The following is a 21,171-nucleotide window of genomic DNA, read 5'->3' on the forward strand; positions in this document are numbered from 1 at the left end:
TTGATTACATAAGTTAACATAACGTTTTGATTACATAGTGATTTTCATAATTTAGTCAAGACTTTGAATTAATATTTATAGTGATAAATGAAGGATTGAAATGGCTGAAGCCACAATTGTCTTAAAATGGCTTCCTTGACATGTTATTAACTCAATAAAGACTCTTAGTTTTATCGAATTTCTTTCAATTAACTTCTTTAGTTAAAATGTAATTCTAACCACCCTCGACATGGCCTGCAGAGAGAGAAGACCTGGGGGGAAATTACTCCCTCTTTTCTGTGCCTTTCTCTCCAGTGAATGTGCTGATGCCACCACTGCGCATCATCACTGCCTTGGATGCTGTGGGTCTTCTTCTGATCTGCTCTCAAATACATCCAAGGTTACATATCACACTGATGTTGCCTGTTCGAAAGCGTCTGAGGATGAAGAATGCTATTCCCACACTAGAAATCTCTGTCAAATGTTTCCAAGGAGAACTGAGACAGCAGTTGCAATAAGTGAGGTTTTATTCAGATGGGACAATGACAAGTTTAAATCCCCCCCTGATCTGCTGCTCAAAGTCGCCTCCGTTTCACCGGTCAGTTTCACAAACGTCAGGAAACTCCTGTTACTGCAGAAATATTTGGAGCAATTTGAATTTTAAACAATTCCATGTGGTGTGTGAAAAGGTTACTGCCTCATGTAACTTTTATTTACAAATCGTGACAAGAGAGTTCATGGTAATATGGGATCCACAGTGTACAAAGAGATTTGTCCAAACATAGAATTCCTACAGTGCAGAAGGATATCATTCGTCCCATCGAGTCTGCACCGACCCTTCGAATGAGCACTCTACCGATTTACACTCTTCCATCCACCCCACCCTATCCCCGTAACCCAGATCCTAACCTGCACACCCCTGGACATTAAGGAGCAATTTAACATAGCCAATCCACCTAACCTGCTCATCTTTGGACTGTGGTAGGAAACTGGAGCAGCCGGAGGAAACCCACACAGATATGGGGAGAATATACAAACTCCACAAAGATGGAGGCCAGAATTGAACCCAGGTCCCTGGTGACCATAATAATATTGAATCAATTAAATTGAATGCGCTTTAATGCAACATCTTCCAGTGCTCTGGAGGAATCATATTGTTTCCAATTCAAACCTTTGCCAGATGTGAAATGCTGCTGTGTTTTTTTTTAATCCAATTGAGGGGCAATTTAGCGTGGTCAATCCACTTATCCTGCACATCTTTGGGTTGTGTGGGTGAAACCCACGGAGACACGGGAGAATGTGCAAACTATACATGGACAGTGATCGAACCTGGGTCCTTGGTGCCGTGAGGCAGCAGTGCTAACCATTTTGCTACCGTGCCACTCTTTTTTGAAGTTAATCTTCATAAATAATCTGTAAAGAAAATGATCAATCACACTTGTACAAAAAAACTGTTCTTTTTAGTCTGTTCCAATTTTGTCTGTCTCGACATACATATTGCACAGATAATCTTTAAAGTGTTCAGGTCCTCACTTCCAAATTATATCTCTGCAACTGAGTAACTTGCTTTGTAAGCACTTTGGAGCAGATAGAAGCAGTTTGAGAAAGATGCTTTGAAGTGACTTGCGGTCAGGTTCGACCATCACATTCTTTCTCCCAAGCAGGTTCTGGTTGAAATGCTCACAAAGACAATATCCAGGCACACTTTCTAAATCTGTACACAGCATCGTTCAGGTTGTGTTAAATCTCTGAATACAAACACAACTGGTTGCGTTGCTGCATGAGGGTTGCTCCAAGTCCTGTTTCACTGGCATCTCATTGCAGGGTGACTTCATCATTGACATCATAGTACCTCAGCACTGGCTTGCATAGAACCCCTACATGTGCAGAAGGAAGCCATTCTGCCCATCGAGTCTGCACCAACCCTCGGAAAGAGCACCCATCTAGGTCGCTCCCCCACCCCACCTCACCTGCAAATCTTTGAACACCAGGGGGTAATTTTAGCATAGCCAATCAACCTAACCTGCACATCTTTGGGAGGAAACCGGAGCACCCAGAGGAAACCACGTAAACACTGGGAAATCGTGCACAGTCACCCAAGGCTGGAATTAAACCCATGTCCCTGGCGCTGTGTGGCAACAGTGCTCACCCTTGTGCCATCTGTTGTTATCGCTAATTTAATGTGAGTGAAAGCTGCTTCTTGTTCTGTGTCCCAATACCATTGAACATCCTTTGCAGTGCGTTTGTACACAGATTTAGGCTGGGATTCTCCGCTCTTACTGAAAGTAAGTCACACTCTGATAACAGATTGACAAGAACCTGACTAGGTAGTCCCCATTTGGGTTCACTGATGTTCCAGGATGTCCAACAACTGAAGAATTTCTGACAGAATGCACACTGATATCTCACACTGCAGACGTTAAGAAAGCTTTATTGCAAACCTCACGCTTGAATTGATGGAGCAGGAGTTTTGATGATTGCAAGGATGATTCGTTGTACACCTCATATTTTAATAGTGTCTACCCTTTGTGGACTGTCTAATGGACCAAGAGTTTGGAAAACTTTGTAAAGGCTTTGTCAGATGCTTCACACATGGATAATTACTTCCATGTGAATGCGTTGGTGCGCACGTAGGGTTCGAGACTGTGCGAATGATTTGTTGCACACCTCACATGAGAATGGTTTCTCTCCTGTGTGAATGCGTTGGTGTACACGGAGAGTTCGAGACTGTGAGAATGATTTATAACACACCTCGCACGAGAATGGTTTCTCTCCTGTATGAATACTTTGGTGTAAGCGGAGGCTCGCAGGCCGTGAGAATGATTTGTCACACACCTCACATGTGAACGGTTTCTCCCCTGTGTGAATACGTTGGTGTGTGCGGAGGTGTGATGAATCGGAGAATGATTTGTTACATACCTTGCACATGAATGGTTTCTCCCCTGTGTGAATGCGTAGATGTGTGCGGAGGTGCGTTGAATTGGAGAACGATTTGTAGCACACCTTACACATAAATGGTTTCTCCCCTGTGTGAATGCGTTGGTGTCGGCAGAGCTCCGACGACCGTGAGAATGATTTATCGCATACCTCACATGTGAATGGTTTCTCGCCCGTGTGAATGCGTTCATGTGTGGACAGGTGCGATGAATTTGAGAATGATTTATCACACACATTGCACTTGAATAGTTTCTCGCCTGTATGTATGTGTTGATGTGTGCGGAGGTGCGATGAATTCGAGAATGGTTTGTCACACACCTCGCACGTAAATGGTTTCTCTCCTGTGTGAATGCGTCGGTGTCTGCAGAGCTCTGATGACCGCGTGAATGATTTGTCGCACACGTCACAGGTGAATGGCTTCTCCCCTGTGTGAATGCGTTGGTGGACACGGAGCTCTGTTGACCGTGAAAATGATTTGTCACAAACTTCACACATGAATGGTTTCTCCCCAGTGTGAATGCGTCGGTGTCCACAAAGCACCGATGAATCTGAGAATGATTTGTTGCACACCTCACAGGTAAATGGTTTCTCCCCTGTGTGAATGCGTTTGTGGACACGGAGGCTCGACGACTGCAAGAATGATTTGTTGCATATTTCGCAAGTGAATGGTTTCTCCCCTTTGTGGATCCCCTGGTGGATCAGGAGTTTCGATAACTGTGTGAAGCCTTTGTCACACATTTCACACTTGAATGGTCTGTCTCCGGTGTGAATGCTGTGGTGTGCACGGAGGTTTGTTAACTGTGAGAATGATTTGTCACACACCTCACACGTGAATGGTTTCTCCCCGGTGTGAATACGCTGGTGAACACGGAGGTTTTGCGATCTTGAGAATGATTTGTTACACACCACACATGTGAATGGTTTCTCCCCTGTGTGGACCGTCTGGTGGAGCAGGAGTTTCGATGAATCGGAGAATGATTTGTTGCACACCACACACCTAAATGGTTTCTCCCCTGTGTGAATGCGTTGGTGTGTGCGGAGGTTTGAGGAGTCAGAAAATGATTTGTTACAGATCTCACAGGTGAATGGTTTCTCCCCAGTGTGAATACGTTGGTGTACGCGGAGATTCGCTGACTGCGCGAATGATTTGTTGCAGACCTCACACACAAATGGTTTCTCTCCTGTGTGAATCCTCTGGTGTCTCTGGAGATTGGAGGAATCAGTGAAAGTCGCCTCACACACCTCACACCTGAAAGGTTTTTCTCCTATGTGAATTCTCTGGTGTATCAGGAGACTCGGAAAGGTAACAAAAGTTTCAATGGATGGCTCACACTTAAATTGTTGGTCTTCCATGTGGCTGCTCTTTACTTATCAGTATTTCTTAAAGATGCACTTTGTGTATTCAGAGATGTTGTAAGCCTGTGGAGCTCTCTTCACACTTGAACAGCCTATCAACTTAGGATTGAGTCAGAGGTTCAAGAGACCTGATGAATGATTGAAGCTCTCACCACACTTCGAGTCCACTCACACTTCTTCCCAGTCTCACCCTGACTGATCACCCACAGCCGAAACTTCATAAAGATTGGTTCTGATGGAAGGTTCCACACCACTGACCAGTTTCAGATCTGATGATGTGTCAAAGCTCCCCTGACCCGACCGATTTCCAGATGATGGTTTCACTGCCCAACCTCCTCTGTGTTGAGCAATGCTGTGAAGGGACTGGATGTCTTCCCACAGTTGTGCAGTTATGCCTGAGGTGATGGTCAGGATCAATCTGTGATATCTATCCTCTCTATATTCTCTCGTGTAGTACGGTGCAATCCTCCTATGAAACAGGAAAAGGAAACATGATTTTCTCCAACTCCTTATCCTAATTGGCTTAACGGAGTGATTCCTCAGTTAGAGATTGTTCTACAGTGAGTGCCAGTCTGCTATTTCCCTGTGTGTGAGGGATCAGAGACAAGTCCTTTCTTTTTCCCTCACCCGACTGTCACAACCCTGTTTCCAGCAGAGGCACTAGATAGTGACCAAGAGCAGACAACTTGGCTACTTTCTTTCCATCACCCAGACCCCCATCTTCCCAGGCACCGTGAGGACAATAGAAAAGACAGTCGGGCAGAGTGTAAAACAAGCGATCAATTCACTGTGATTTTGAGTCGCCCCGGCTCAGTTTCGCTCTTAGATTATGTGTTTGATGTAAAAAAATGCTCAGGAGAAATATTAATTCAATGGAGATGAATTTCCCACCTTATTTCCCAAAATTACTTGTAGAAAATTACACTGGACAGGAAGTGCCAGACGCTAAGGAAAATATTTCTTCAGTGTAGCTGATTGAAGAGTTCTGGTTTATCTTGGGAAAGTAGACACACTGCACTCACTCAGACTGCACATCCCAAATTCAGCTCTCAGACACAGCACTGGGCAAAACTATCAAATCCAAGCCCAGGCTTTCGGGAAAGGCCAAGACCTTCAGGTAAAATCTGTAAACACATTAAAAGACATTTCAATAAATTTGTCACTGCCCCTCCCAGATAATTACACCTCACCTTCTCATATTCAGCAGTGACCCATCAACAAAACTCAGCCTGTAAATCAGAAGGGAAATGCTGCCAAAAACACCCTCAATGTCCAACACACAGCCAATCAAACAGCTCAGCACAAAGCACCGAGTAAACAGGTCTCTGAGCTGGATCTTCTCACACAGCATAAGGGGCATTTCCACACCTGATTGCCCACAGGATAGTCAGACTGCCTGAACATTAGTGTGGATATTGTGCAATGTAATTCTTCTAAATTCTGCTCCTTCACTCACCATCTCCTGACTTGGTTTGGAGTCCCGACAGGAAGTGAAGCAGCTGTGGTAGAGGAAGAGGAGAGAATGGGCAGAGTGGGTGGGCTCTCTGATTGACGTCTCTCACAGACAATCCAAATATTTCTGCAGTAACAGGAGTTTCCTGAAGTTTGGGAAACTGACCGGGGAAACGGAGGTGACTTTGAGCAGCAGCTCAGGTGGGGATTTAAACTTGTCATTGTCCCATCTGAATAAAACCTCACTTATTGCAGCTGCTGTCTCAGTTCCCCTGGTAAACGTTGACAGAGATTTCTAGTGTGGGAATAACATTCTTCATCCTCGGAGGCTTTCAAACTGACAACATCAGTGTGGGATGTGTAGCCTCGGATGTGTTTGACAGCAGATCAAAAGATGAAGACCCACAGCATCCAAGGCAGCGATGACGTCCTGTGGTGGGATCATCACATGTACAGGAGAGAAGAGTGCTGCTGGAGACTGAGAGGGAGTGGGGGGTGGGGGTGGGTGCGGGCTGCAAAGTGGGGGGGGGGGGGGGGGCGCGGGGGACTGTAGAGACTGATAGGTGGGCTCCTGGGAAGTGAGAGGCACTGCTGGAGAGTAGGGCAAAGAAATCTGCCATCCTTACTTGGTCTAACCTACAGGTGACTCCAGACTCTCAGCAATGTCGTTGATTTAGTCAGGTACTCAGTTTTATACAAAACTGCTAGAGTCTACAGAAAGGAATGAAACCAGACAGACGGCCTGTCATCAAGCTGGAAGTAGTTGAGTCGGAAACATTAGGGACCTTCAAGCGGCTATTGGATAGGTACATGGAATACAGTAGTGATGATCATCAATTTAGTCGAGTCAGTTTGCACCAAAGAACAGTGGCTTTAATCAACTAGATGTGTGCCAACATGAGAGCCTGTCTCAGATCGGCCAGTTATATACCTCCTCAGAGGGGCGGAGCCACAGGCGGAGCTAACAGCAGCATCAACACAACAATTCAACAGTAACAGCAACAACAGTAAGTATATACAATAGCCATATGTGGCTCACCACAGATAGAATGATGGGGTGTAGGTTAATTTGTTCTTAATCTCGGACAAAAGTTCGGCACAACATTGTGGGCCGAAGGGCCTTTTCTGTGCTGTATTTTCTATGTTCTACATTCTGCACTGAAAACGACAAAGACACAGCAGCCTTGTTGACCCTGCAATTCATCTGGGGACTTGTGCCAAAATTGAGAGAGCTGCCCTACAGACTTGGCAACAGCCAGACAGAGTCATACTCATTAATCATTGTTTACAGCCAATGTCCCTGATAGCACTGTGGGTCAGCACCAATCCTGGGTATGTCCTGTCCTACAGGTAGGACTGACCCAGCAGAGGTGATGGCACAGTGGCATACAGTTGGGATCGAGTTGCCAGAGAATCCTCAACATTGGGACCGGACCCCATGGAGTCTCATGGCTTCAGGTCAAACATGGGCTAGGAAGTCTCCTGCTGATTATCTGGTGAAGCTTTGACAAAGGACTATGTGCATGCTGAATAGCATAAGCAGCAAATGACAGACAGAGCTAGGTGATCCCATGCCAATGGAACTGCAGTCCTCTCATATCTAATCATGAATGGTGGTGGACAGTTAAATAACTAACAGGAGGCTCCACAAATAGGCATGGTCGCACAGTAGTTAGCACTGACTTCACAGCGCCAGGTCCCAGGTCCGATTCCTGGCTGGGTCACTGTCTTTGCGGAATCTGCACGTTTTCTCCATGTCTGTGTGGGTTTCCTCCGGGTGCTCCGGTTTCCTCCCACAAATCCCAAAACATGTGCTGTTAAGTAATTTGGCCATTCTGAATTCTCCCTGTGTATCCGAACAGGTGCCGGAATGTGGCGACTAGGGGCTTTTCACAGTAACTTTATTGCAATGTTAATGTAAGCCTCCTTGTGACAATAAAGATTATTTTTTTAAATCCCCATTCTCAATAATGGAGGAGCCCAGCACATCAGTGCAAAAGGTTGAAGCATTTACAACAATCTTCAGCCGCAAGTGCTGAGTGGATGATCCATCTCGGTCTCCTCCGAGGTCGCCAGCATCACAGAAGCCAAGTCTTCAGCCAATTCTATTCAATCCATGTGATATCAAGAAACGGCTGAAGACACTGGATACTGCAAAGGCTATGGACCTTGACAATATTCCAGCAACAGTACTGAAGACTTGTGCTCCAGGAATTGCTGTGTCCCTAGCCAAGCTGTTCCAGTACAGCCACAACATTGGCATCTACCCGGCAATGTGGAAAATTGACCAGATATTTCCTGTACACAAAAAGCAGGACACATCCAACTCTGCCAATTACTGCCCCATCAGTCTACTCAGTCATCAATAAAGTGATGGAAGTCGTCAACACTGCTAGTAAAGGCGAAGACTCCAGACGGAGTTTGACCTGCTGACCACAGGGAAGGCAGAGGCACAGTGGAGGAAGGCACAGGGGATGAGATACGAATATGGGGAAAAGGCTAGTCGGCTGCTGGCCCACCAGCTTCGTAAGAGGACAGCGGCGAGGGAAATAGGGGGAGTTAGGGATGAAACGGGAACTCCGGTGCGGAGTGTAGGGACGGTAAATGAGGTGTTTAAGACCTTTTATGAGAGGTTATATAGGTCCCAACCCCCGGAGGGAAAAGAGGGGATGCAGCAGTTTCTGGACCAACTAAGGTTCCCGAAGGTGGAGGAGCAGGAGGTGGCAGGCCTGGGGGCGCCAATTGGGGTGGACGAGGTGACTAAAGGGCTGGGGAACATGCAGGCAGGGAAGGCCCCGGGACCAGACGGGTTCCCGGTGGAATTTTATAGGAAATATGTGGACTTGCTGGCCCCGCTGCTCGCAAGAACCTTTAACGAGGCCAGAGAAGGGGGCACTCTACCCCCGACAATGTCGGAGGCGACGATATCACTAATCCTGAAGCGGGATAAAGATCCGCTGAAATGCGGGTCTTATAGGGCTATCTCGCTCCTGAATGTGGACACCAAGTTGCTGGCAAAAGTGCTGACAATGAGGATAGAGGATTGTGTCCCGGGGGTGGTGCACGAAGACCAGACAGGGTTTGTAAAGGGGAGACAATTGAATGTCAACGTGCGACGGCTATTGGGGGTGATAATGATGCTCCCAGCAGAGGGGAGGCAGAGATAGTGGCAGCAATGGATGCAGAGAAGGCATTTGATAGGGTAGAGTGGGAGTACTTCTGGGATGTGCTGAGGAGGTTTGGGTTCGGGGAGAGGTTTGTCAGCTGGGTTAAACCCCTCTATGGAGCCCCAGTGGCAAGTGTAGTCACAAATCGGCAAAGATCGGAGTATTTTCGGTTACATAGGGGAACAAGGCAGGGGTGCCCTCTGTCCCCATTGCTGTTCGCGTTGGCAATTGAACCACTGGCCATAGCACTGAGAGACTCTAGGAAATGGAGGGGGGTGGTTAGAGGGGGAGAGGAACACCGAGTGTCACTCTGTGCAGATGACCTACTGCTGTATGTGGCGGATCCAGTGGGGGGGATGACAGAGGTTATGCAGATATTGAGGGAGTTTGGAGACTTTTCGGGATATAGGCTTAACATCGGAAAGAGTGAGCTTTTCGTAATACACCCTGGGGACCAGAGTAGAGGGATAGATGGCCTGCTGCTAAGGAGGGCGGAAAGAAACTTCCGATATTTGGGGATTCAGATAGCCAGGAGCTGGGGAACTTTACACAAACTCAATCTGACTCGGCTGTTGGAGCAGATGGAAGAGGATTTCAAAAGGTGGGATATGCTGCCGCTGTCACTGGCGGGCAGAGTGCAGGCGATTAAGATGATGGTCCTCCCGAGGTTTCTATTTGTGTGTCAATGTCTCCCCATCTTGATCACTAAGGCCTTTTTTAAGAAAATAGATAGAAGCATTATGAGCTTTGTGTGGGCAGGGAAGGCCCCGAGGGTAAGGAGGGGGTTCCTGCAACGTAGCAGGGACAGAGAGGGACTGGCGCTGCCGAATTTAGGCGACTATTACTGGGCCGCCAATGTGGCGATGATCCGCAAGTGGATGATAGAGGGAGAGGGGGAGGCGTGGAAGAGGCTGGAGATGGCGTCCTGTAAAGGAACGAGCTTAAAAGCGCTGGTGACGGCGTCGCTACTGCTCTCCCCAAAAAGGTTTACCACGAACCCAGTTGTGGCGGCAACATTAAGTATCTGGGGGCAATGGAGGCGACAGAAGGGTGTGTTGGGAGCCTCGGTGTGGTCCCCGATCAGGAACAACCATAGGTTTGCCCCAGGTAGGTTGGACGGAGGGTTCCAGAGCTGGCACCGGGCAGGAATTAGGAGAGTGGGAGACTTATTTATAGATGGGACATTTGCGAGCTTGGGAGCGCTAGAGGAAAAGTATGAGCTGCCTCCGCGGAATATCTTTAGGTATATGCAGGTGAGGGCGTTCACGAGACAACAGGTGAGGGAATTTCTGCTGCTCCCGACACAGGGGATCCAGGATAGAGTGCTTTCGGGGGTGTGGGTCGGGGAGGGCAAAGTGTCCGAAATATACCGGGAGATGAGAGAAGAGGGGGAGGAGCTGGTAGAAGAGCTGAAAGGAAAATGGGAAGAAGAGCTCGGGGAGGAGATTGAGGAGGGTTTGTGGACTGATGCCCTAAGTAGGGTAAATTCCTCTTCCTCGTGTGCCAGGCTTAGCCTGATCCAATTTAAGGTGCTACATAGAGCACATATAACGGGAGCGAGGTTGAGCAGGTTCTTCGGAGTAGAGGACAGGTGCGGGAGGTGCAGGGGAACCATACACATATGTTTTGGTCATGTCCAGCACTGGAGGAGTATTGGAGGGGAGTGGCAAGAGTGATCTCGAAGGTGGTGAAGGTCCAGGTCAAGCCAGGCTGGGGGTTAGCTATATTTGGGGTAGCGGATGAGCCGGGAGTGCAGGAGGCGAAAGAGGCCGATATTGTGGCCTTTGCGTCCCTGGTAGCCCGGCGAAGGATTTTACTCATGTGGAAGGAAGCGAAACCCCCCCAGCGTGCAGGCCTGGATAAACGATATGGCAGGGTTCATAAAACTGGAATGGATGAAGTTTGCGCTGAGAGGATCGGCTCAGGGGTTCTCCAGGCGGTGGCAACCGTTCGTTGACTATCTAGCGGAACGTTAGGGGAAAATAGATAGCCAGCAGCAGCAGCCCAGGAAGAGAGGGGCAACTTGTTCTTGTTCTAGTTGGGGGGGGGAGCACCATTTCTTGTTACTTTGTTAGTTCACTACTTAACTTAAACAATGTTATCTATTCGTTATTGCGTTACCGTTTTTGTTGATTTGTAAGGGGGAAAAATTGTGTTTGAAAACTTCAATAAAATATATATTTTTTAAAAACACTGCTAGTAACTGGCACTTACTCAGTAATAACCTGCTCACGGACACAGTTTGAATTCCACCAAGGTCACTCAGCTCCTGACCTCATTACAGCCTTGGTTCCAACATGGGCAAAACAGCTGAACTCCAGAGGTGAGTTGAGAATGAATGCCCTCAACATCAAGGCAGCATTTGTCCGATTTGGCATCAAGGAGCCCTAACAAAACTGGAGTCAATGGGAATTAGGGGGAAAACGCTACGCTGGTTTGAGTCATACCCGGCAGAATGGAAGATGATTGTGGTCGTCAAACGGTGGGAATTATGTGGTGACTAACTCACCTCCTGACTCCCCAAAACGTGTCCACAATCTACAAGGCACAAGTCAGATGTGTGATGGGATTTTCCCTATTTGCCTGGACGTGTGCAGCTCCAACTAGACCAAGAAGGTTAACACCATTCAATAAAATGCAATTCTCTTGATTAGCACCTCATTCAAAGCATTGAACACCTTGGGCGGGATTCTCCATCCCGCTGCACCAGTTTTCTGGTGCGACGTCCCCGCCGAAAGAGGGATTCTCCGTTTCGCTCGCCAGCCAATAGAGTTCTCATTATGGGTTGGGAATTCCCCACAGGACAACAGAGAATCCTGCCAGTGGAGAATCCAGCCCATCATCTCTCCATCACTGAGGCAGCACTGTGTGCCATCAACATGATGCACTTGTTACAGTACTGGACCAGACCCTAATTTATGTTAGGAAAGCGGATGAGACCCCAACAATATTTCAATTTGTAAAACTGTGAATAAAGGATACTTCACTCCAGCAGTGATTCCCCTGACACATAGGGATCTTTTATGTTAAAACAAACTTTATTAATAACACAGTATTAACCACATTAACATTAACAGTAAAACAGTTTTTAAAAAACATGGAAATACTTTAACTTATACCTTCTCTATTACCAATTAAACAAAGGCCACTTATAAATAAAGTTAGCAAACACAGGCGAACTTGCTGAACTATTACAAAAAGCTTTTTTGGAAAGATCTCTTGGAGAGGGAGAGGAAACCCTTTCTGGAATAGCCTGCCGATCCTTCTGTCTTTGGGAGGCTAAAAATCCTACAGCCAAAACTGCTCGCTAGAGACCTGACTTCTCCCATTAATTACATCATCTGTATCCCACTATGTTATATGGCGTGCTTAGCTAGAACTAAACACAACGTGAAAGGTTAAAATTAATCATGAACTCACCTTTTATGACCTCCTAATTGCAGTTTTGGCAGACGAAGAGTCTGGATACCCTAACCTCGATTTTTAACAATATTACTACAACAAATATACATAATACAATCTATATAAAAATTTCCTACATTTATCACACACTGCAGGAACTCATTAAGGCTCCATTGGTCGAACCTTCCAAATCCATGACCATGACTATCTGGAAGGACAAGGTGAGAAGGTGCATGGGAACACCGCCACCTTGTACTTCCGATCCAAGCCACTCACCACCCTGACTTGGAAATATATTGTTGTTCCTTCACTGTCACTGGATTATAATCCTGGAATTCCCACAAGACAGTGGGTGTATCTACACCACATGGACTGCAGCAGTTCAAGAAAGCAGCTCAACACCACCTTCTCTAGGGCAATTAGGGAGGGGTAATGAATGCAGACCTAGTTAGTGACACCCACATCCTGCGAAAGTAAAAAAAACAGAGGAAGGGTACAGTTGAGAGAAAAACAGAGAAGGCAGTGGGGAACAGAGAAAACAGTGCGGGGAGGATATTTTATTATTTTAAAAATAAATTTAGAGTACCCAGTTCATTTTCTTCCAATTAAGGGGCAATTTAGCATGGCCGATCCACCTACCCTGCACATCTTTGGGTTGTGGGAGTGAAAACCACGTAAACACGGGGAGAATGTGCAAAGTCCATATGGACAGTGACCCAGAGCTGGGATCAAACCTGAGACCTCGGCGCCGTGAGGCAGCCATGCTAACCACTGAGCCACCATGTTGCCCTCGGGGAGGATATTTAACCAGTGCTTGGCGAGTGACACTCATTCAGGGAGTGACTGTGAATTATACTGTGACTCAGGGAGTGATAGGTTATTGATTTATTGATTAATTTAATGCCTTTTTAAGGATTGGTTGAGTACATAGCTAGAGAACAGAATTATTCAAAACACCATGACTGCAAAAGGATAGTCACTGTTTCAGATAATGAATCTTTGATGTTGTGTCTGCAGAAATTCAGACATTGTTTCATAAAGTGTTTCATATAATGAATAGACAATTGTATTCCAGCGCATTTAGTAATAAGTGTATCAAATAATTAGTTACAGCAAGGTTAATGGGAAGCCTTGACGTGAGAATCGTATTCTTGTAAGGTGGTACACGTAGATACTGAATTAATTTTGATGGACATTAGTAAATTGGATTGGATTTGTTTATTGTCACGTGTACCGAGTTAGTGAAAAGTACTTTTCTGCATACAGCTCAAACAGATCATTTAGTAACTGGAAAAAAAACAATGTAATAGGGCGACACAAGGTACACAGTATAAATACATAGACATCAGGTGAAGCATACAGGAGTGCAGTATCAGTCGGATCAGTCCATAAGAGGGTTCTTCAGGAGTCTGGTAATAGCAGGGAAGAAGCTGTTTTTGAATCTATTTGTGTGTGTTCTCAGACTTTTGTATCTCCTGCCTGATGGGAGAAGTTGGAAGAGTGAATGAGCCGGGTGGGAGGGGTCTTTGATTATGCTGCCTGCTTTCCCAAGGCAGCGGGAAGTGTAGATAGAGTTAATGGATGGGAGGCGGGTTTGTGTGATGGACTAGGCGGTGTTCACGACTCTCTCTGAAGTTTCTTGCGGTCTTGGGCCGAGCAGTTGCCATACCAGGCTGTGATGAAGCCAGATACGATGCTTTATATGGTGCACCTGTAAATGTTGGTAAGAGTCAATGTGAACATGCCGAATTTCCTTAGTTTCCTAAGGAAGTATAGGCGCTGTTGTGCTTTCTTGGTCGTAGCGTCGACGTGGGTGGACCAGGACAGATTTGTGGTGATGAGCACGCCTAGGAAGTTGAAGCTGTCAACCATTTCCACCTCGGTCCCGTTGATGCAGACAGGGGTGTGGACAGTACTTTGCTTCCTGAAGTCAATGACCAGTTTTTTTAAGCTTTGTTGGCATTGAGGGAGAGGTTAGTAATGATCTTAATTAATGAGCAATGTTTGATTAAAAAAATCATCCTCTAAGTGACAGACATCTATTTGAACAAATCAGGAGGTCTCAGTTGAGAATTAGAAACCAATGAGAGTGAATGAGGGATTAGACCATCAATAAGAATTTCCTTAAAAATAAGACCTCGTGGTCAAGGGTTTGTTCCGAATTTATGCTATCATGACATTTTGAACCATCTATCGATTTACTTAGTTTTAAAGTAATTTCTTTATACTTTTCTTATGCTTTAAGTTTAACGCTTTTCGCTATGTTCTGACCAGTTTATGAATTATTTTGATCTAAGTTTATGATTCAGTTCTTATGCAAGTGTATTAAGGTGAATAATTAGCAATAAAAGTTGTATTTTGGACACCTCCAATCAACCGGACTATTGACTCTTGTTAGAAGATAGAATAAGAGATCCTACAGGGAGTAACACTGTGAGTTGAAGAGAGACTCTGTTATTCAGGGAGTGGCTTTGGGAATTGCAGAGTTATGCTGTGACTCGGTGAAAATTGTGCTTGTGAACTTCCTCTTGCTTGGGAGTGACTGGGACTCAGAGATTGATTCCAGAGTGACCAACTCTGAGGAAATAAAATAAGGGGCGGCCAATGCCTGACCTGTTGAGTACGACCAGTACTTTTTGATTTGATTCTAGTTTTTAGACCATTCGAACCATCTGCTTTCTTCTTATGCTCCACATCAGCTTTCTCCCTACCTATTTTACCTCATTCAATCAGCAGATCCTTCTATTCCTTTCTCCCTCATCTACTTACCTGGCTTCCCATCAAATACATCAAAATACTGTGAATGCTGGAAATCTGAGAGATTCAGAAAGTTCTGGAAATGCTGAGGTCAGGAAACATCTGTGAAGAGAGAAGCAACCTCTCTACAGCCTTTGACATGCTCGACCACACTGTCCTCCTCCTGCAACTCTTCTGTGTTGTCCAGTCAGTGGGACTGCTCTGACTTGTGGCACTTTTTCCTCTTCAGTTGCAGGCAGAGAATCTGCTGCACTGGTGAATCTTCCCACCCCCATCGCTCTGGTTCCGACCAAGGGTCAATCTCTGCTTTTCAATTCTGCCTCCTCGTATTTGATTGTTTGCACAGAATGATTGCCAGGTCAGAGGTGGGCGGGCCTTCTGTTTTCTCGGTCTCTGATTGGCTATGAGAGCAGACAATCAGAAAGCTGAGCTGTGTGTTGGATATTGAGGGTGTTTATTGGAAGCATTTCCCTTCTGATTTACAGGCTGAGTTTTGTTGATGGGTCATTTCTGAATATGAGAAGGTGAGGTGTAATTATCTGGGAGGGGCAGAGACACTTTTATGAAATGTCTTGTTTAAAGATTTTACTTGAAGGCCACGGCCTTTACCAGAAGCCTGGGCTTGGATTTGATAGTTTAGCCCAGTGCTGTGTCTGAAAGGAATTTGGGATGTGTAGTCTGAGTGAGTGCAGAGTATCTAATTTCCCAGGAAAAATCAGAACCGTTCAATCAGCTGCAGTGAATAAATATTTTCCTTAGCTTCTAGCTCTTCCTGCCCAGTATGTTTTATTTAAATAATGTTGGGAAAACAATGGGACAAATCCCAAAATCTCCAGTGAATTAATATTTTTCCTGAATGTTTCCTTTTACTGTTTTATAGAAGGATTGCATCGTACTACACCAGAGAGTATAGCGAGGATAGCCACCACAGATAGATCCTGACCATGACCCAAGAAACAACTGCACAACTGTGGGGAGACATCCAGTCCCTTCACAGCATTGCTCAACACAGAGAAGGTTGGGCAGCAAAACCATCATCTGGAAATCGGTTGAGTCACGGGAGCTTTGACTTATCGTCAGATCTGAAACTGGTCAGTGGTTTGGAACCTTCCATCAGAGCCAACCTTTCTGGTGGTTCGGCTTTGGGTGATTGATCAGGGCGAGGGTGGGAAGAAGTGTGAGTGGACTCCAAGTGTGGCGAGAGGTTCAATCATTCATTGAATCTCATGAACCACTGACTCATTATTACCGGTGAGAGGCTGTTCAAATGTGAAGTGTGTGAAGAGGGCTCCACAGGCTCATATGATCTAATATACAAGTGCATCTGTTATCCAACTGTTCACATATGGGCAGCCATATGGAAGAGAGACAATTCCAGTGTGAGTTGTGTGACCAAGCCTCCTAAAACTCATTGATGCTCATTAATCACTGATTTATTCACACTGGGGAGAAGTTTTTTAAGTGTGAGCAGTTTCAATGGCTTTGCGAAATCACCACTTCTGCTGGCACACTGGTGCATTCACACTGGGGAAAAGTCATTCACGTGCGATGTCTTTACACTGAGAGTTGTCTGTGTTGTTTGCCCTCCAGTGCACATAAAGCGAGATATGGGTCTTCCACGCTGCCCATAGCTTTTTTAAGTAGCTGCTTCACAATGTTATCACCTTTTTCAGCCTTTCCGTTGGATTGCGGATACAGAGGACCAGAAGTAACATGTTGAAAATCATAGCTCTGTGCGAACTCTGTCCATTCATGACGACTAAATCATGGGCCATTGCCACTCATGACAATTTGAGGTATTCCAAGGTGAGTAAAAATTGCTTTGGTATGCTTGATTACACACCTAGCTGATGTGTTTGCTAGTTGTACCACTTCTGGAAAGTTAGAGAAATAGTTGACCCTGAGCATATTCTGAGCCCTTGCCACCTTCATTGGTCCTCCAAGTGATGTTCAACATGGAGGAGTACTGATTCATCATCAGATGGTGGCTGGTACGTGGTAATCAGCAGGAGGTTTCCTTGCCCATGTTTAACCTGAAGCCATGAGACTTCATGGGGTCCACAGTCCATGTTGAAGACTCCCAGGGTAACTTCCTCCCGACTGTATACCACTGTGCCACCACCTCTGCTGGGTCTGCCCTGCCGGTGAGACAGGACTAATCCAAGAATGGTGATAGTGGTGTCTGGGACATTGTCTGTAAGGTACGATTCTGTGAGTATGACTGTGAGGTTGTTGCTTGACTAGTCTTTGAGACAGCTCTCCCAACTTTGGCACAAGCCCCAAATGTTAGTAAGGGGGACTTTGCAGAGTCGGCAGGGCTGGGTTTGCCGTTGTCGTTTCTGGCGCCTGGTTTGATACCGGGCGGTCCGTCCGGTCTCATTCCTTTTTTGTTTTTTCGTCGTGGTTGAATACAACTGAGTGACTTGCTACGCCATTTTAGAGGGCATTTAATAACCACATTGCTTATTCATCTTTGTCGCAAGAAATAGGAATAGGAGTCGACTCGATGTTCCATTGAACTGCTCCGCCATTTAATATGATCAAGGCTGATCTTGGGGGCCAACTACACTTTCCTGTCCACTCCCACATCCCTTAATTCAATGTCTCCTTCCAGCTCCTTGTCATCTTCCTTTTCTCGTCATCTCCCTTCTCCTTGTCATTATCTCCCTCCTCCTGCTCCTCATAGAATTATTACAACACAGGAGGCCTTCTGCCTGTCGTATCATTGCTTGCCCTGGGATGGAGCTTCTCCCAGTGCCACGCCCCGACCTTTTCCCCGCAACCCTGCATTTTTCTATTTCGCTCGCTGTATGAACCTGCCTCCACCACATTCCCAGACAGTGGATTCCAGATCCTAACCACTTGCTTTGTGAACCTGCCTCCACCACACTCTCAGACAGTGCATCCTAATCCTAACCACTCACTGTGTGGACCTGCTTCACCACATTCTCAGTGTATTCCTAATCCTAACCACTCGCTGTGTGAACCTGCCTCCACCACACTCTCACACAGTGTATTCCAGATCGAAACCACTCACTGTGTGAACCTGCCTCCACCACACTCACACAGTGTATTCCAGATCCTAACCACTCGCTGTGTGGACCTGCTTAACCACACTCTCAGACAATGCATTCCAGATCCTAATCACTCGCTGTGGAACCTGCCTCCACCACACTCTCAGTGTATTACAGACCCTAACCACTCACTGTGTGGACCTACTTCACCACTCTCACAGCGTATTTCATATCCTAACCACTCGCTGTGTGGACCTGCTTAACCACACTTTCAGACAGTGTATTCCAGATCCTAATCACTTGATGTGTGGGCCTGCTTCACCAAACTCTCAGTGTATTCCAGATCATAACCATTCACTGTGTGAACCTGCCTCCACCACACTCTCACACAATGCATTCCAGATCCTAACCACTCACTGTATGAATAACTTTCTCCTCGTGTCTCCCTTGCTTCATTTCCCAATGACATTAAATCTGTTCCCTCTGGTTTGCAATCCTTCCACCAATGGGAACAGTTTCTCCCTGTCAATCCTGTCCACACCACTCCTGATTTTTAAAAACCTCTCGCAAATCTCCTGTCAACCTTCTCTTCTTCAAGGAGAACAGTCCCAATATCTCCGATCTATCCACATAAATGAAGTCCCTCATTTCTGGAACCACTGATGATTTTTTCTGTACTCTCGAATGCCTTCACATCCTTCACACAGGGGAGAAACCCTTCAAGTGTGAGGTGCGCGCCTGGGCATTGACACAGTCATCAAACCTTTGTGCACATCAACATGTTCACACTGGGGAGAAGCCGTTACTGTTTTGTGGTGCCCAGAACCGGACACAATACTCCAGTGGGCCTGAACCGGTGTTTTATGTGGCTTAACATCACTTTCTTGTTTTTGTTCTTCATGTGCCTATTGATAAAGCCCACGGGGCTGTCTGCATTAGTAACCGCTCTCTGTCACCTTCAATGATTTATGTACCTACACTCCCAGGTCCTGTGCTTCTCAACCCTCTTTAGAATTGTATTCTTTATTTTATTTTGTCTTTCTCTCTGTCCTTCCCATCAAAATGAGTCACTTAATACTTTCTGCATTAAATTTCACCTGCCACTTTTCCGCCCTTTCCACCATCCTGTTCTTTTTTCCCTTTTAAAAAAAAATTTAGAATACACAATTATTTTTTTCTAATTTAGGGGCAATTTGGTGTGGCCTAATCTGCACATCTTTGGGTTGTGGGGGTGAAACCCACACAGACACGGGGAGAATGAGCAAATTCCACACAGACAGTGACCCGGGGCCAGGATTGAACCCGGATCGCCCTTCCACCATCCTGTTTTTTGTAAGGGCCACAAAGAATCCAGCACGAGTTTTGAGGATACAAAATAATAACGTTTATTTACTATAACAATATATATATAACAGTAGCAGTAACTTCCCTTGCTACCTTCTCCTTCCTGCTGGTTACTGAACTGGCCAGCTTATTTATACTAGGAGTTTCTCCGCCCCCCTCTTTGGGGAAGTTCATACTCCCATAGGATTGTGGGATAGTCATTAGTCCCCAGCCAATCGTAAGTAGGCAGGTTATAACACTGTTCATATTCTCTTGATGTTCTTCACTCTCCTCCTCATAGTTCACAATGCTTCCAAGTTTTATATTGTCTGAAAATGTTGAAATTGTGCCCTGTACACCAAGATCTATGTCATTAATATAAATCCAGAAGATCAGGATTCCTAACACCGACCCATGGGGACCTTCAGGTTGAGTGACAATGGGGCCATTGGGCCCTTTCTTGGGTTACAACCTCCATGGAGACTGATAATAGCTGAAAGGAAGACAGGTCAAAATTTTAAGTTTTAAATGTTTTGCTGTGTCGAATGACTTAGATAAAAATACTATTGACGAAACACTTCTTTTGCTGGCAACTTATATATTAAACTTCAGAAATGTTTTACTTATCACACATTGCACGGGATTTGTTTTTATAACAAACAGTTCACAGCTGTTCCCAGCTTCCAAAGAGGTTGCTTCATTTTACTTTCTCAGCCGAGTAACTTCTAACCCCAGAACTACCTTTTGCTGTAAGGGTTACATGGTTCATTCCTTACTCTAGCTCCAAGCTACACAAATCTTCCAGCCTCTTCTAACTCCGCACAAACATGCATTCTGCATTATGATGTTTTAGACTCCACATTTTCTCTTCCTAAGGTGCAATGTGAATCTGATGATGTCTTAAGAGATCAAAGGTTTTGGTGAAAGGGCTGTCACAAATATTTCACCTGAAGCATTTGTCTCCCTGTCAGGTGTCCCAGCAGGTTCAGAGATATAAAGCTCTATTTAAAACCTCGTAGCTGAATGGTTACTTCTGCTATGTGGATCCTCTGATGCAGCAAGAGTTGGGATGACCATGATAAAGATTTGTCACATATCTCACACTTAAATGGTTTCTCCCGTGTGAATGTGTTGATGTGCACGGAGGGTCGATTTGGTTGACAGTGATTTGTTGCACATTTTGCAGGTGAACAGCTTCTTCCCAGTGTGTACACGTTGATGTGCATGGCAGCTCGATGACTGTGTGAATGTTCTGTCACACACCTCACACTTGACGGGTTTCTCCCCTGTATGAATCCTCTGGTGCGTCACGACTTCAGAGCATTGGGTGAAAGCCATCTCACAAACCTCACACCTGGTTTCTCCCGTGGTGAATCCTCTGGCGTATCAGGAGGATGGAAGATGTCATAAAAGCTTTATGACACACCTCACAGATGAATGCTTTCTCCCCCGTGTGAATGCGTTGGTGAATAAAGAGGCTCGATGATTGTGCAAAATGTTTGTTACATTTGTTACATGAGAAATCTCACATTTGAAAGGTTTCTCCCCAGTATGGATGCGTCGGTGATTCACGAGTGTCGATAACTGAGTGAAGGCTCGGTCACACACCTCACACATGAACATTTTCCCTTCCATGTAGCTGTCCTTGTGTTAACAGTTGTATAACAGCTGTATCTTGCATGTTGGGAGATTATATGACCCTGTGAAGCCCACCTCACACTTGACCAGCTCCTCACATGTAGGAATCAGTCAATGGTTCATGAAGCTCAATGAGTGACCGATCA

The 21,171-nt window shown here is 45.7% G+C and overlaps 2 protein-coding genes and 1 long non-coding RNA gene across 7 annotated transcripts in view; 2 read left to right on the forward strand and 1 right to left on the reverse strand.

Moving 5' to 3' along the window:
* LOC140390175 (uncharacterized) overlaps positions 1-21,171 on the forward strand; it is a 51,607-nt gene that overhangs the window by 13,862 nt on the left and 16,574 nt on the right. The gene's annotated exons all lie outside the window — the stretch shown is intronic.
* Positions 489-20,725, reverse strand: LOC140390167 (uncharacterized). 4 transcript variants are annotated; one of them, XM_072475109.1, is made up of 2 exons: positions 20,524-20,725; positions 489-4,199 (listed from the first exon to the last, which is right to left on the reverse strand). In XM_072475109.1, exons 1-2 carry the CDS (start codon positions 20,723-20,725, stop codon positions 2,566-2,568), a joined length of 1,836 nt encoding a protein of 611 aa, XP_072331210.1. In that variant the 3' UTR covers positions 489-2,565. The 4 variants fall into 4 exon arrangements, with proteins under 4 accessions (XP_072331210.1, XP_072331206.1, XP_072331207.1 ...); XM_072475105.1 differs by lacking the exon at positions 20,524-20,725 and adding an exon at positions 5,729-5,985 and having other exon boundaries at positions 489-4,741; XM_072475106.1 differs by lacking the exon at positions 20,524-20,725 and adding an exon at positions 5,463-5,718 and having other exon boundaries at positions 489-4,741.
* LOC140390176 (uncharacterized) lies at positions 6,325-20,883 on the forward strand. 2 transcript variants are annotated; one of them, XR_011934577.1, is made up of 4 exons: positions 6,325-6,731; positions 15,931-16,141; positions 16,724-16,856; positions 20,574-20,883. It is a non-coding gene; the product is annotated as an uncharacterized lncRNA (long non-coding RNA). The 2 variants fall into 2 exon arrangements; XR_011934576.1 differs by lacking the exon at positions 6,325-6,731 and adding an exon at positions 15,448-15,574.

Source organism: Scyliorhinus torazame, chromosome 14, assembly GCF_047496885.1.
Source record: "Scyliorhinus torazame isolate Kashiwa2021f chromosome 14, sScyTor2.1, whole genome shotgun sequence".
NCBI lineage: Eukaryota > Metazoa > Chordata > Chondrichthyes > Carcharhiniformes > Scyliorhinidae > Scyliorhinus > Scyliorhinus torazame.

Excerpts from the sequence above, each read along its gene's own strand:
- LOC140390167 (XM_072475109.1), bottom strand. The coding sequence starts at position 20,725 with ATGGCTTTCACCCAATGCTCTGAAGTCGTGACGCACCAGAGGATTCAT. Across the intron at positions 4,200-20,523 it reads CAAATCGACCCTCCGTGCAC|ACCAGAGAATTCACATAGGA; the intron begins ATCAACACATTC and ends GTCTCCTGATAC.